A 13,967-nucleotide genomic window follows, 5' to 3' on the forward strand; every position below is an offset into this window, starting at 1 on the left:
CCATAACAGAGCCACCCACAGATCCCCCTCTCCATAACAGAGCCACCCACAGATCCCCCCCCCTCCATAACAGCGCCACCCACAGATCCCCCTCTCCATAACAGCGCCACCCACAGATCCCCCTCTCCATAACAGCGCCACCCACAGATCCCCCTCTCCATAACAGCGCCACCCACAGATCCCCCTCTCCATAACAGCGCCACCCACAGATCCCCCTCTCCATAACAGAGCCACCCACAGATCCCCCTCTCCATAACAGCGCCACCCACAGATCCCCCTCTCCATAACAGCGCCACCCACAGATCCCCCTCTCCATAACAGCGCCACCCACAGATCCCCCTCTCCATAACAGCGCCACCCACAGATCCCCCTCTCCATAACAGCGCCACCCACAGATCCCCCTCTCCATAACAGAGCCACCCACAGATCCCCCTCTCCATAACAGAGCCACCCACAGATCCCCCTCTCCATAACAGCGCCACCCACAGATCCCCCTCTCCATAACAGCGCCACCCACAGATCCCCCCCTCCATAACAGAGCCACCCACAGATCCCCCCCCTCCATAACAGAGCCACCCACAGATCCCCCTCTCCATAACAGAGCCACCCACAGATCCCCCTCTCCATAACAGAGCCACCCACAGATCCCCCCCTCCATAACAGAGCCACCCACAGATCCCCCTCTCCATAACAGAGCCACCCACAGATCCCCCTCTCCATAACAGAGCCACCCACAGATCCCCCTCTCCATAACAGAGCCACCCACAGATCCCCCTCTCCATAACAGAGCCACCCACAGATCCCCCTCTCCATAACAGAGCCACCCACAGATCCCCCTCTCCATAACAGAGCCACCCACAGATCCCCCTCTCCATAACAGCGCCACCCACAGATCCCCCCCTCCATAACAGAGCCACCCACAGATCCCCCCCCTCCATAACAGAGCCACCCACAGATCCCCCTCTCCATAACAGAGCCACCCACAGATCCCCCTCTCCATAACAGAGCCACCCACAGATCCCCCCCTCCATAACAGAGCCACCCACAGATCCCCCTCTCCATAACAGAGCCACCCACAGATCCCCCTCTCCATAACAGAGCCACCCACAGATCCCCCTCTCCATAACAGAGCCACCCACAGATCCCCCTCTCCATAACAGAGCCACCCACAGATCCCCCTCTCCATAACAGAGCCACCCACAGATCCCCCTCTCCATAACAGAGCCACCCACAGATCCCCCTCTCCATAACAGTGCCACCCACAGATCCCCCTCTCCATAACAGAGCCACCCACAGATCCCCCTCTCCATAACAGAGCCACCCACAGATCCCCCTCTCCATAACAGAGCCACCCACAGATCCCCCTCTCCATATATAATATGATTTATTAAATTCATGAAAAAGAATTATTAATAAAATCATTAAAAAAAAGTATTTTAAAAGTATTTGGGCAAAAAGGCAGTTTCGGTTTTCGGTCAAGGGCATCCTGAATTTTCGGTTTCGGACCAGAATTTTCATTTCGGTGCACCCCTAATACCCACCTGTACTTGAGATTTGGGCCTTGCACTCAGTTTACCTCGCAGTATTCCTATTTTCTGTGGTTGACCATAGACTTGAATTACAATTCTGCAGAATCAGCGGCGACAACAGAAGATACAGGGGAAGACCGTGCTATTCACTGATCTCAATGCCAGCCAGCAGGACGATGAGGAGGAGGAGGCCGTCTCTGAAAACAACACATTGGATAATAACGCCGGGCCGCCAGTGGAGCCCACAGCAGATGACGTCTCTGTAAGTGTGAAGGATGAAACTGAGGTGGAGAAGGCCGAGGACCCTTCAGAAGAGCAGAATGAAACCAGCATGAATAATGTGAATGTAAACTCTGAGACCCTGGATGAAGGTGCGGAGCATCAGAACGGGCACGAGCGGGGGACAAATCTAGATGACACCCAGTCAGGTCCTGGAAATCCGGAAGAAAATTGCAGTGAAAACACCAAGGTTAATGGAGAAATTGGTGACGTGAACATGGATCACAATGAGGTTCAGTACAAGACCCTAGAGGTGACCGAGAGCCCCCAAACTGAAGACCCCACCAGTCAACTAACAGAAAGCATAAACAGGTTAAATCTGAGCTCGGTCCTTGAACCTAATGACATAGAGATTGAAATAATAGATGACGCGTCAAGCCCACCGCTCTACGAAGTGGTGAACGTGGACCCCAGAGCGGCGTTTTGCACACTTTCGGACAGGAGGGAGACGCAGCCGGACAACTGGTCTGTCCTCGGGTGCCTCGAGCAGTTCACCCGCAAGGAGAGCTTGGTGGGCAGTAACCAGCTGTTGTGTAACACTTGTACCCAGAAGCAGGCCAAGGTTGTGAAAAATAATACGAAAGGTAAGAAATGCGACAAGGCATATTGTAAGATAGAAGATCACCCCACAGCTAGACAGCACTTACATATACCGCTGAATACATTACAGTGAAATTCCTTTAATCCGGCATTTGATATTCCAGCACCTGCCCGTCCTCATTAATGCCAGATTAAACTGCATGCAGTGGTTCCTTCACATTGATACTGGCCCCATGTTTGCTCTTAGTTCAGCATCTGCCCTGCTGTCTTGCATTGTTGGAGACGTAGGTGGTTATTTACTAACAGAAATGCGTCTATATTAGGCCTATTTCTGGCGCAGATTGCGGCGCAAGGCTTCTATGTGCCGTGATCTGCGATTTTTGTCCGGTCTGCCAGGTCTACAAAAGTGGGTGTGGTGCGGACGGGGAAAGGGCCTGTCTCATTCATCATTTTCTGCGCCTGTTTTAGGTGTAGAAAATGGTCTAAATCGACGCCAGCAAGCGAAGTGGCCGTAGATCCGCCAAAGTTATGTAGAGGCCGGAGCCTCTACGAAACTTCGCCGGATCCACTGCTGGAGCAAAGGGGTATTAAGACCAGCGTCTTAAACGCCGGTCTTAATAAAAGACCACCGTAGTGTTTATGCCAGGCACTCTCGCTACAACTACCACAATATATCACATCAGGGTTTTTAATTTTTTTATTATTTCAAGGAAGTTTACAGGAATTTATGGATTTTCATTTTCAGGAGATAAAAAGTTTGTATACACCAATGCCAAGAAGCAGATGCTGGTGTCCGCTCCTCCTCCGATCCTGACACTACACCTAAAGAGATTTCAGCAGGTAGGTACAAACATGTCCTTGGCTTATAGGATGGATTAAAAAAAATAATAATTTGGGTGAATGGCAAAACAAAGAACCAGACCCTGATACTTCGGATGTCTGTGTCCTGCCTCTGAGATCCTCACCTATCAGTCATGTATAACGTCCTGTGGAAATGCCGCAAGTGCTTAATTTTGGAATATTCCTTTAAGGCCTCATTCTCACGACTATTTTCGGTCCGTGTCAAATCCGCATTTTTTGCAGATCACATTAATTTATATGGGGCTAGAAAAAAAATGCAGATGTCATCTGTGTGATGTCCGTATCCTTGCAGCCGTGTCGCAAATTTTAGAACACTTTAAAAAAAAATCAGTTTTACAGACAGTGTGGCCTGCAGAAAGTGCGGGATGCACATGGCCGGTATTTGCATTTTGCAGAACCGTGTTTTGCAGACGGCAGCATGGATACGGCTGTGTGCATGAGCCCTAAAGGGGCTTTCCTGATAATTAACCTTCGGATAGGTAATCAATATGAGATGCAGGGGGTCCAACTCACAGAACCCCCGCCAGTCTTTGTTTTGACATTCTCTGGTGCTGGCACCAGAACTACAGCCCGGCATACACTGTGTAGTGACCGTGTCCTATTGCTGCTCCTATCGCACCACAACTAGTAAAAAACAGCTGATTGGCGGGGCCTGGGAGCCGGCCACCCACTGATGTAATATTGATGACCTGTCCTAAGGATTGGGTCATCGATAAATAGATCCTGGACAAACAATAGTAAGTTCTTTACCAGTTTAAACATCAGCTGTCAGTGAATTGATGCATTGTTTACCTTCAAAGGGGCTTAATACTTGCCCTGATCATGTCTTAGTCATGCAGTTTGTCATAAACCGAATACCCACCTGTTGGGCTGTAGTGCAGGTGAATGTGTTGTTTTCTTTCCCTAGAACGGTTTTAGTCTCCATAAGTTGAATAAACATATCAAGTTTCCGGAGGTGATTGATCTGGCCCCATTCTGTACCGCCAAGTGTAAGGTAAGGAATGGGTTATAGAAATAATGGGGGTCGTTTATTATACAGAAATCTGCGACTTTTTCCCGCTCACGTCAGATCTAAAAAAGTGAGCGGGGAAGGGGACGGGCCTCATTTACCATTTTCTACACCATTTTCTTAGCGGTCTTACATTTAGAATAGTTAGTGGATCCGCTGAAGTTGTGTTGAAGCCGGCGCCTCTACATAACCTGCGGAGGATCCGCCACCAGCGCAGGGCCTTATTAAGAGCGGCGTCTAAAACGCTGGTCTTAATAAATGTGCCCCAATGTCTTTATTTGCTCTGCAGTGCGCCAGTACAATACGCTAAGGCTGTGTTCACACAAAATAAACCGCACCATTTTTGACGCTGTCTGGAAACCCACACGTAAAAATAATCTGCGTCCGCATGAATGCTGGTGCGGATTCCCTTTGACTATATTGGAAGGCAGTTTGAGCACGAATGGCGAATGGTTTTCATCCCGAAATCCGCGGCAAAAATCTACTATGTGATTGTAACCAAAGAGGGAACTGCTGCCCTGTCCCTTCCAAAAAACATTTCTCGCCCAGTTTCCTTGGGGGACACAGAAGACCTTGGGTATAGCTCATCTCCCTAGGAGGCGTGACACTAAGTGAAGACTGTTAAGCCCCTCCTCCACAGCTATACCCTCAGCCTGGAGAGAGAGAGACTGCCAGTTATTGCTTAGTGTCCAAGGAGGCAAGACACTCCCTGCTCTGCAGGGCTGGTTTCTCCTTGTTTCAATTTTAGATTTTTACTTTTTTCTTTTTGTTCCAGATCATCAGGGATAACAGAGTCGCACTAGACCTCTCTGTTCTCCCGGGGTTGAGCTGCGCCAGTGCCGGTCACCCGCACTGCTGCCTCCCCCACAGAAGGCAAGGTGGATCAGGGCAGCCCAGCTCCCCTACATCCCGCCAGCGCAAGGGTCGCCCGCACGCCAAGTCCCTCTCCCAGCGTCCTGCCACTACGGTGCCAGTAGCTGAAGGGGCGACCCTGCTGGAATGGACCGAGGGTGAAGACGGCTGTGGTAAGAGAGAGGCTTCTCCAGCCCTACGTCCCACACCCCCCCACCCTGGTCTCCTGCGTGCCTGACCCCCATACTGGGCCTCTAGTCCCCTGCTGGATCTATGCTGGCCCCTGGGGTGCCGCAGAGCGGCAATCTCCTTCTGCTCCCTGCCTGGCCCCCATAGACATGCAGCCAGTGGCTGTCCCCACAGCCAGCTACAGAAGCGGCGACATAGTTTATTTCTCTGGGTCCCCCCCCCCCATCTCCTACCGGAGTGTTGCTCAAAGCCTGAGGCTCCTGACGGCTGTAGAGTAAGGCCTCACCTCCGGCCGACATTGGTATCCTGGTGCGGCCGGGCGCCGCAAAAATCTTAGCCCAGGCTTCGCGGCCTGCTAGGCCGCCATTCCGGGTCCCTGACTCTTCCGGCCGCGGGGTGGGCTCCCGCGGCCGGCAAGCCGCCATTCGAGCCCCTGACTCTTCCGGCCGGCGGGGTGGGCTCCCGCGGCCGGCAAGCCGCCATTCGAGCCCCTGACTCTTCCGGCCGGCGGGGTGGGCTCCCGCGGCCGGCTTTGGGCTTGACTTCTATGCAGCAGGCCCCGGCCGACCGTTGGTGCCGGTCGGTGGGGCTCCGCAAATTTTGGCCCAGGCTTCGCGGCCTGCTGGGCCGCAATTCCGACCGGCCCGCGGGGTGGGCACCCGCGGCCGGTTTTGATGCGTCACTCCCCTCAGGTCCCGGCGGTACATACCGGGCGCCGCAAATTTAGACCCCGGCTTCACGGCCTACTAGGCCGCAAAATTCCGGCCTCTGGTGGAGGGGGCGGGAACTTCTCCAGGCGCGAATTCTTCCCGCCGGGAGGTTCCTCCGCCCCCAGGGGATCGCAGTGCCGCCCTCCAGGCCGGATCCATGTTAACCCTTTGGGTACAGGCCGGCTCCCAATGGGCCTGTATGGCTGGCCCCACTTTTCCTGACTATCTGTGCCCCTATAGGTGGCCCCCCTTTAGCCTCAGAGAAGCTGTGTTTTTAATAAAAAAAAAAAAATAAAAAAAAAAGAGAAATAATAATAACAGATTTCTATTGGACTGCGCAGGACGCTGCAGCCTCATCAGTAGTGCTGCATGTCTGCATGCCCTCTTTCCACAGGTGGCATAGTGTTGCGCTCCCAACCTGCGTCGGTGCTAGGGCATTTCCCCTTTTAGGTGGTTTTCCTGCCCTCTTCCAGGATATGGCGCTGGCCAAGTGCATGCGGCCCTTCCGTAGGCAGCATTCATCATCTCTCCAGTTATGGTGCCTGCCATGTGCATCCCCCCCCCTCCTAGGCGGGATACTGCACTCTCCCTGGCTGCCGGCTGGCCATGTGCATGACCCCCTTTTAGGCGGAATACTGCACCTTCACCGGATACGGTGCTGGCCATGTGCATGACCCCCTTCCATAGGCGGAATGCTGCACTCTCTATGGATTTGCTGCCGGCCATGTGCGTGACCCCCTTCTCTAGGCGGAACGCTGCACTCTCACTGGATTCACTGCCGGCCATGTGCGTGACCCCCTTCCATGGGCGGAACGCAGCGTTCTCACTGGATTCGCTGTCGGCCATGTGCGTGACCCCCTTCTCTAGGCGGAACGCTGCACTCTCACTGGTTTCACTGCCGGCCATGTGCGTGACCCCCTTCCATGGGCGGAACGCAGCGCTCTCACTGGATTCGCTCTCGGCCATGTGCGTGACCCCCTTCTTAGGCGGAACGCTACACTCTCACTGGATCTGTTGCCGATCATGTGCATGACCCCCCTTTTTAGGCGGAATACTGCACTCTCACCGGATACGGTACTGGCTATGTGCACGACCCCCTTCCATAGGCGGAACGCTGCACTCTCTCTGATGTGCTATGATGTACTTATGTACTATGTTGCTATGCTGCACTCTCACTGGTTTCGCTGCCGGCCATAGGCAGCATACATACATACATCCCTCCGTCTGTGGTTGTTTTCTCGCAGGTACGTTGCTGGCCATGTGCATGTACCCCATACATGGCGGGGTGCTTGCACTCTCGCTGGATCCGCTGTCGGCCATATGCATGACCCCTCTTCCGTGGGCTGTGTACGCACTCTCGCTGGATTCGCTGCCTGCCATGGGCATGCCTTCCTTCCTTCCTCAGGTGACATACACACATTCTCACTGACTGTGTTTGTCTCTCACCAGTACGATGCTGGCCATGTGTATGACTCCCATACATGGCGGGGTGCTCGCACTCTCCCTGGATGAGATGCTGGCCATGTGCATTACCCCCCTTTTTTTCTGGGCGGCATGCTACACTCTCACCGGATACCTTGCTGGCCATGAGCATTGCCCTCTAACATGGGTGGAACGCTTGCACTCCCATTGGATACGGTGCTGGCCTTGGGCGTGGCCACCCCTCATTCCATGGGCAGAATTTGGCACGCTCATGAGATTCACAGCTGTCCTTGATGGCTGTGCTGGACTTGTACATGTCCCCCTTCATTGGCAGAGTAGTTGCACTCTCGCTGAGTTCAGTGTTGGGTGTATTATTGCACACTCACTGAATGCTAGGATAACCCTGTGCATGTTCCCCTTTCACTAGGTGGACCTCCTGCGTTCCTGCTGGATTATAGGGTATGTCCTGCTTCTCTGAAGTAGGTACGGCTTTAAGCATCACTCCCCTTTGGGACCGGCCTTTGCACTCTTGCCGACTGCAGTTTGCCTGATACAATTCCCCCCTTTCGGGGCGGACTGCTTGCGTTCCATCGCATGCTATACTAGGCTTGTGCATAACTCCCTTTCAGGTTGCACTTTGCAATTCCGTACATGCTGTGGCACTCTGTGGCGAGCCCCCTTTTTCGCTGAATTAACCTTTTTGCAGTGAGCGGACGTTCTTGTGCGTTGTTTGGGCCGTGTATGCCTTCTCCTCCTGTAGGTGGGTTGGCCTTCTCACTGCTTACGGGCTGCTCGTACGTATGCCTCATCTACTTCCTGCGGCATACTTTTGTTTTCTTGGGAAACGATGCTTGCCGCAAACCTTGCACTCGTCTCTAAGGAGTTCATTCTGTCCACCTGACCCGGACGGGCTCTACTTGCTCTCTGCTGCACGGAGCTGTGTGGTACTCATTCATTTAGTTGGCCCTTCATCCCAGGGAGTGTTCATGGGTCCTAGATGCGTGCCCATTCGTCCTTCCGCGGTATTGCTTCCCTGCGCTAGTGGTCACATGGTCGAGAGTGCGGTTGTCTGGAGCGCCCCTCGGATTCTTCGTTGGCTCTGGCAGGACTGCGGTTCCCTTGCCTGCTGCAATTTCCTCCTCTTCGGATGTAGTGTGGTATGAGTCCTTCCTCTTGGCGCCTCTACGCTTCAGTCTGATCTGCTACCAGGTGCGGGCCGCTTTCTCGGGAAGGTCACCCAAATTCTCTTGGGTGCTCGATTACCCAGGTCCGGAGGACCTCCGCCTTGGGTTCTTCAGGGTATTCGCCTTTTGCGAGGCGGTGAACCGGGCATCTCACAGTGTAGCAGGGTTCTGCTTTTGAGCTGTCCTATGGCTTCCCTGTTGCCACTCCTCCGTTCGGTTGGAGGGTGTTACGCCGGCCTCTGTCTCGACTACCTTATCTCGCCGGCTCTGTTTGGCTCCCGCTCGGTACAGATCACTCCGATGTGGCTTCTGTCCCGCCAGACTTCAGAGGTTGTTCCTTCACTGTCCTCCCCTCTGGGGAGAGCATGGTTGTTCATGTGGATGGTTCCGGTGTTCCTTTTGGCCTCGTACTGTCTCCCTTGTTCACACTGACTGTATTAGCTGTGCCTATTTACCGAGTCTACCGCGTTCTGTCTTCCCGCTGAGTGCAGATTGCGTGGTCCATTCTAAGACAATGGTCCTGCTGTAGACTTACCTTCTCGGTAACTTGGGGAGGACTACCTTTCGGTCCAGATTGTCCTTTGATCTCCTACACCGGGACTGTAGAACATGGCTACATCAGCATGAACTTTAGCCTGTCTTGTCCTGGCATCTGGCGGATGCTGGGCGGACCCTTTGGTTCCTTTCCGTCTGTCCTTCTGCTCCCCCACTTGGGTGGATACGGGACAACGTTGCTCGGGGGCCGACGGGACCAGTTTTGTCGACTTCTGCCCGTGTTACTGGTCTGCGCCTGATCACATTTGGTTTTTAGCCCGCTTGCCAGGCGACTCCAGCGGGTTCGCTACTGTCCGCTCCTGGCTGTATTTCGGCCAGGATCTGTCGTAAGACTTATGATTTTTTTATCTGGGGTTCTGTGGGAAGCTGTGCATTCCCCACTCTGACTTTTTCTCTCCCCATGGTTCTGTCTTTTTTCCAGTCCGGCCTGGACCTGGGACTGGGATTCCTTTACTTGAGGTATCAAGTGTCAGCGCTGTTCTTCCTCTTCCAGCGTTCCCCGGCCCTCTGGGCCTGTCAAGACCTTCTTACTCGAAATGGCTCTTTGGTTCCTCTGTACTGTCCTTCGGTACCGCCCTGGGAACTACATACTGAGTTCTCGGCGCTCCAATCTTGTCCTTTGGAGCCGTTACAGAAGTTCTCTCTACCCCGCCTGTCCTGTACGGTTGTGTTTCCGTATCAGTCGTGTCTCTGACGGGTGCCTGAATGGCCCCTTTTTGTTCTGAGCCTTCTGTCTTTTCCCAGGACAGGGCTGTTCTACATCCCGTTCCTTCCTTCTGAAGGTGGTGTTTGCCTTTCGCTTCAACACTTCACCGATTTGGACGTTGTTTGGGCCTTGCAGTTTTTACTTGGAGATCTCCGACTCTTGTCGACGTTCGGTCTCTTGGGTTTCCTGGAGGTCCGCGCTTAGAGTTGACGGACTCCAGGGTGGTTTTCCTCCGCTTTATCAGATTGGCTATTGCTGAGGTTACCGCACCGTGGGCAGGATTCTGCCTTTGCTGTCACCGTTCATTTCACCAGAGCGGTCGGTGCCTCCTGGGCCGGAGGCATTGGGCTTCGGCCATGCATTTGAGCAAGGCGGCCACAGGTCTTCCTTGCACGCTTTACAGAGTTCTACAGGGTGCATACTCTGGCTTCGGCGTATGCTGCCTTGGTCCGCCTGGGTCTGCAGGCGGCGGTTCCTTGATGCCTTCGGGTGCTTCGCCTTGGAGCTGTGGTCCCTCCCCTTTTGGACTGCTTTTGAACGTCCCAAGGTCTTCTGTGTCCCCCAAGGAAACTGGGCGAGAAAACGAGATTTTTGTATAACTTACCAGTAAAATCTCTTTCTCGCTCTTTCCTTGGGGGACACAGCACCCACCCATTCGTTGTTTTTCTCTACACGGTTTCCGAGTTTGTGTTACCCGTTGGGTAGTTGGCTTGTTGGTTCCTTGTTGGACTTTGCCTTTTCTCACTGCTTGGACACGCAACTGGCAGTCTCTCTCTCCAGGCTGAGGGTATAGCTGTGGAGGAGGGGCTTAACAGTCTTCACTTAGTGTCACGCCTCCTATGGAGATGAGCTATACCCAAGGTCTTCTGTGTCCCCCAAGGAAAGAGCGAGAAAGAGATTTTACTGGTAAGTTATACAAAAATCTCGTTTTCTTCTACAATTTAGCAACAGGAGGTACTGCAGGATCAGACAACCCAGGGGTTGTTTGTAGTCTGTAACCATGGAAACACATAGGACTGCAGAGGCACTGTATACACCAAAACAGTAGACTATTTGCAAACCTTTTTTATTTTTCCATATTTGGCCTCTGAGACTATGCATTGCTGCTCCATACAACTCAGAAATATGGAAACAAGCCTGCGGTTAGACCGCCGCTGATGGTAGATGGGAAATAAACGTTATTGGTCAGCCAAACCCCAGAAATGGGACCAAAGCACAAACCGAAGAGATCACACAATTCTCCTAAGCTGCCGAATATGCTGGTCCATAATGATAGGAAGTGCTAATGCTGATTGATTTTTCCTTGTAGAATATTCATGATGGAGACTGCAGAGTACTGTACGCTTTGTATGGGGTGATCGAGCACAGCGGCACCATGCGGTCGGGACACTACACTGCCTACGTGAAGTCTCGAAGCCCAAATCCTAACCTGTCTGAGCTGGTAGTTCGGGGAGTACTTCCTGAAGGTAAGATCTATCTGCTGGTATCCTTTCCTCGAGACTTCAGACTCCTGCCGTCCTGCAGGGACAGTATTGGGGAAGTGGTCGTCTGATACTGTGCTGATGCTTGTAATTAGATGTTGGGTCCGTGTTCGGGTGCCCATACACCCTAGACACCTCTATTCCTTCTGACTAGAGGTGAGCGACTCACATCAGAGTTCTTGAGCAGCTGTCCCCTGCCACTTGGTTGACAGGGGCGGACATCTTGCCTGGCCCTGTCACTCTGTAACCGCTCTAAGTAGTGGAGCAAGCGCGGAGGCTCTGATGCTGTGCATGCGCTGCTAGACTATTGAGTGGCATTGAACAGATCACATACTACTGAAAATGCATGTAATGTATGCCACAGGGCTGGATGGGAGTTTGGACCTGACTCCTGTCTGTGCAATGAACAGTGAGGGTCAGTTCGCATTGTTCGCCAGCGAACACATGCGGGCTGCCATCTTGACTCACCCGTCCGGCGATGCAAAGGTAGGCCTTACCTGTGCTGGGGGCCGGGCTAAAATCAAATGCGGTCACCGGGAGCAGGCAGTTCCGAGAACAGCCGCCGGGGGCCTTCATCGGGCTGTTCTCTGAACTGCCTGCTCCCGGAGACCGCATTTGATTTCAGACCAGCTCCCGGCACAGGTAAGAGCTTACCTGTGCATCGCCGGACGGATAAGTCAAGATGGCAGCCCGCATGTGTTCACTGCGAACTGACCATCACTGGCAATGAATAGATTTTACACATTTATTTTTTACATTTTTTTTTATTTTTTTTTAAATTATTTTTAAAATGCACTAGTCATACCCCATAATAGGTCTTCTTTAGTATCTTTAGGTTTTTTCTTTAGGGCAGCCCCGGGGGTCTTCTGATAGGATGTGGGCTACCTGTATAATCAGGAAAACACCAGGGTTCAGAGTTGAGCATCAGTCACTATTGATCATGGAGTTTCCGGCAGCATTCCGTTCTGTGACCGGACACAAAACTGCTGCAAGCTCTGGTTTTGTGTTTCGTCATAAAAACGGGGAAAAAACGAATCCGGCACTGAAAACAATGTAAGTCAATAGTGACAGACAGTGTTTGTATTTGTTTTTTTTTTTCGTTTTTTTTAAGAGTCTAAAAAGCCAGATCCGTCACCCATTGATTTTCAGTGTATAATTAAGTGATGGATAATTTTTTTTTAATACAATTTGATTTCACACAACCGCATCCTAATGGGATGCGTGCCTCCTAATGTGCAAAATCAAAACAAATCCGTTTAATTCCGGTATTGAAATTCTCTGCCGGATCTCCATACCGGAAATTAACAACGCAAGTGTGAAAGTAGCCTAATGTAAAAAAAATGAAAATCGGACATCCTATAGGACATGACAGTCTCATTCAAACTAAGCTAGAACCAGCCCTGTACCTCACATGGATCCAGAGATCTCCCCATCCATCTGCTAGATTTATATCAAGCTGACAGGTCAAGGGGAGTGTCTTTTCTACTGCAGCTCAGGGGGCGTGTCTCAGCTCTGCCTATTACAGCTCAGGAGGCGTGTCTCAGCTCTGCCTATCACAGCTCAGGAGGCAGTTGAAGGATGAAACTGAGCATGTGCGGCCATCTCAGTGTGGTGGACTATGAAAATAAGTGGAGCTATACAGATAGATTTCAGTGGCTGTAGTACATTTTCAATTACATGCAATTACAAAAGTATTCAGGTCCAGGTGCTGGTTTAAAAACTGTAGAATATCTTTCTTGGGACAACTCCCTTTTTTAATATATTTTTATTTTTTTTGGCTTTGCAGCCTCCAACACAGAACCCAGTAAAGGCCACTGGTACCACATCAGCGACAGCCAAGTGCAAGCCGTGCCACTAAGCAAAGTGCTAAACTGCCAGGCCTACCTCCTGTTCTACGAGAGGACACTGTGACCCGTGCGCAGGGCTCATCGCTCATGTACTCAGATGCCAAGGAATATTTATTTTAATGAAACTCTTGGAGGATAACAGTCGCCTACTCGTCAAGGACCAAGAACAGAAAACGGCTGCTGCTGCGTCCTTCTCTTGCATAACGTGTTAAATATGTATATAAAAGCACAACCATAGCAGTTTTATTTTGACATGGGGGGGGGGGGGGGGGTTAGAGGCAGTATGGACATTAGTACTTATGCAATAAATGTCATACTGTTGCTACTATAAACCATTTTGTATGTACTTGACACCAACTCTGCTTGACGTGTGGAATTCTTTGTGTGTGTGTGGTCACATGAAGGAACATGAGATGATGGGTGTTACCGTTCGCCTTGTCAATACCGTCAGCACCGATTGGACGGGGACACCTACTGTTGGCAATGGTAACAGCCAGCTGTCAACTTACTCAAATATTTCCAAAAGGAATAATAGAGGGACATCACATGCAGAGTTATTTCATTAGGAATACAGTTGTTTAGTAAACCAGACGAGAGACGACGAGTCCTCTTTTAAGGGTATGGCTACATTTCATATAATGTATTTCAGTGTATTGTGACATGCTGCAATGTAACAGTCACACAATAAAAGCCTACTTGGATGGATTTTATGTGACCGTCACAGTATGTCCCATTGCAAAACCAATGAAATACCTGACAAATGTTTCCATACCCTAAAGGGGTTGTCCAGGCTCCAGATACTG

General features: G+C 51.6%; 1 protein-coding gene across 2 annotated transcripts in view; it reads left to right on the forward strand.

Annotated features, from left to right (window-relative positions):
- The window catches only part of USP16 (ubiquitin specific peptidase 16), a 39,665-nt gene extending 26,144 nt beyond the window's left edge, over positions 1-13,521 (forward strand). For both annotated transcript variants that reach the window (XM_040423169.1, XM_040423170.1), the window contains 5 exons: positions 1,633-2,392; positions 3,094-3,188; positions 4,117-4,203; positions 11,146-11,302; positions 13,104-13,521. In XM_040423169.1, the coding sequence (XP_040279103.1) occupies positions 1,633-2,392; positions 3,094-3,188; positions 4,117-4,203; positions 11,146-11,302; positions 13,104-13,228 (1,224 nt within the window). In that variant the 3' untranslated portion in view covers positions 13,229-13,521. The remainder of the gene's footprint in view (positions 1-1,632; positions 2,393-3,093; positions 3,189-4,116; positions 4,204-11,145; positions 11,303-13,103) is intronic.
- The last annotated feature ends 446 nt before the right edge of the window (positions 13,522-13,967 follow it).

This window comes from Bufo bufo, chromosome 3 (assembly GCF_905171765.1).
Source record: "Bufo bufo chromosome 3, aBufBuf1.1, whole genome shotgun sequence".
In the NCBI taxonomy this organism is placed as follows: domain Eukaryota; kingdom Metazoa; phylum Chordata; class Amphibia; order Anura; family Bufonidae; genus Bufo; species Bufo bufo.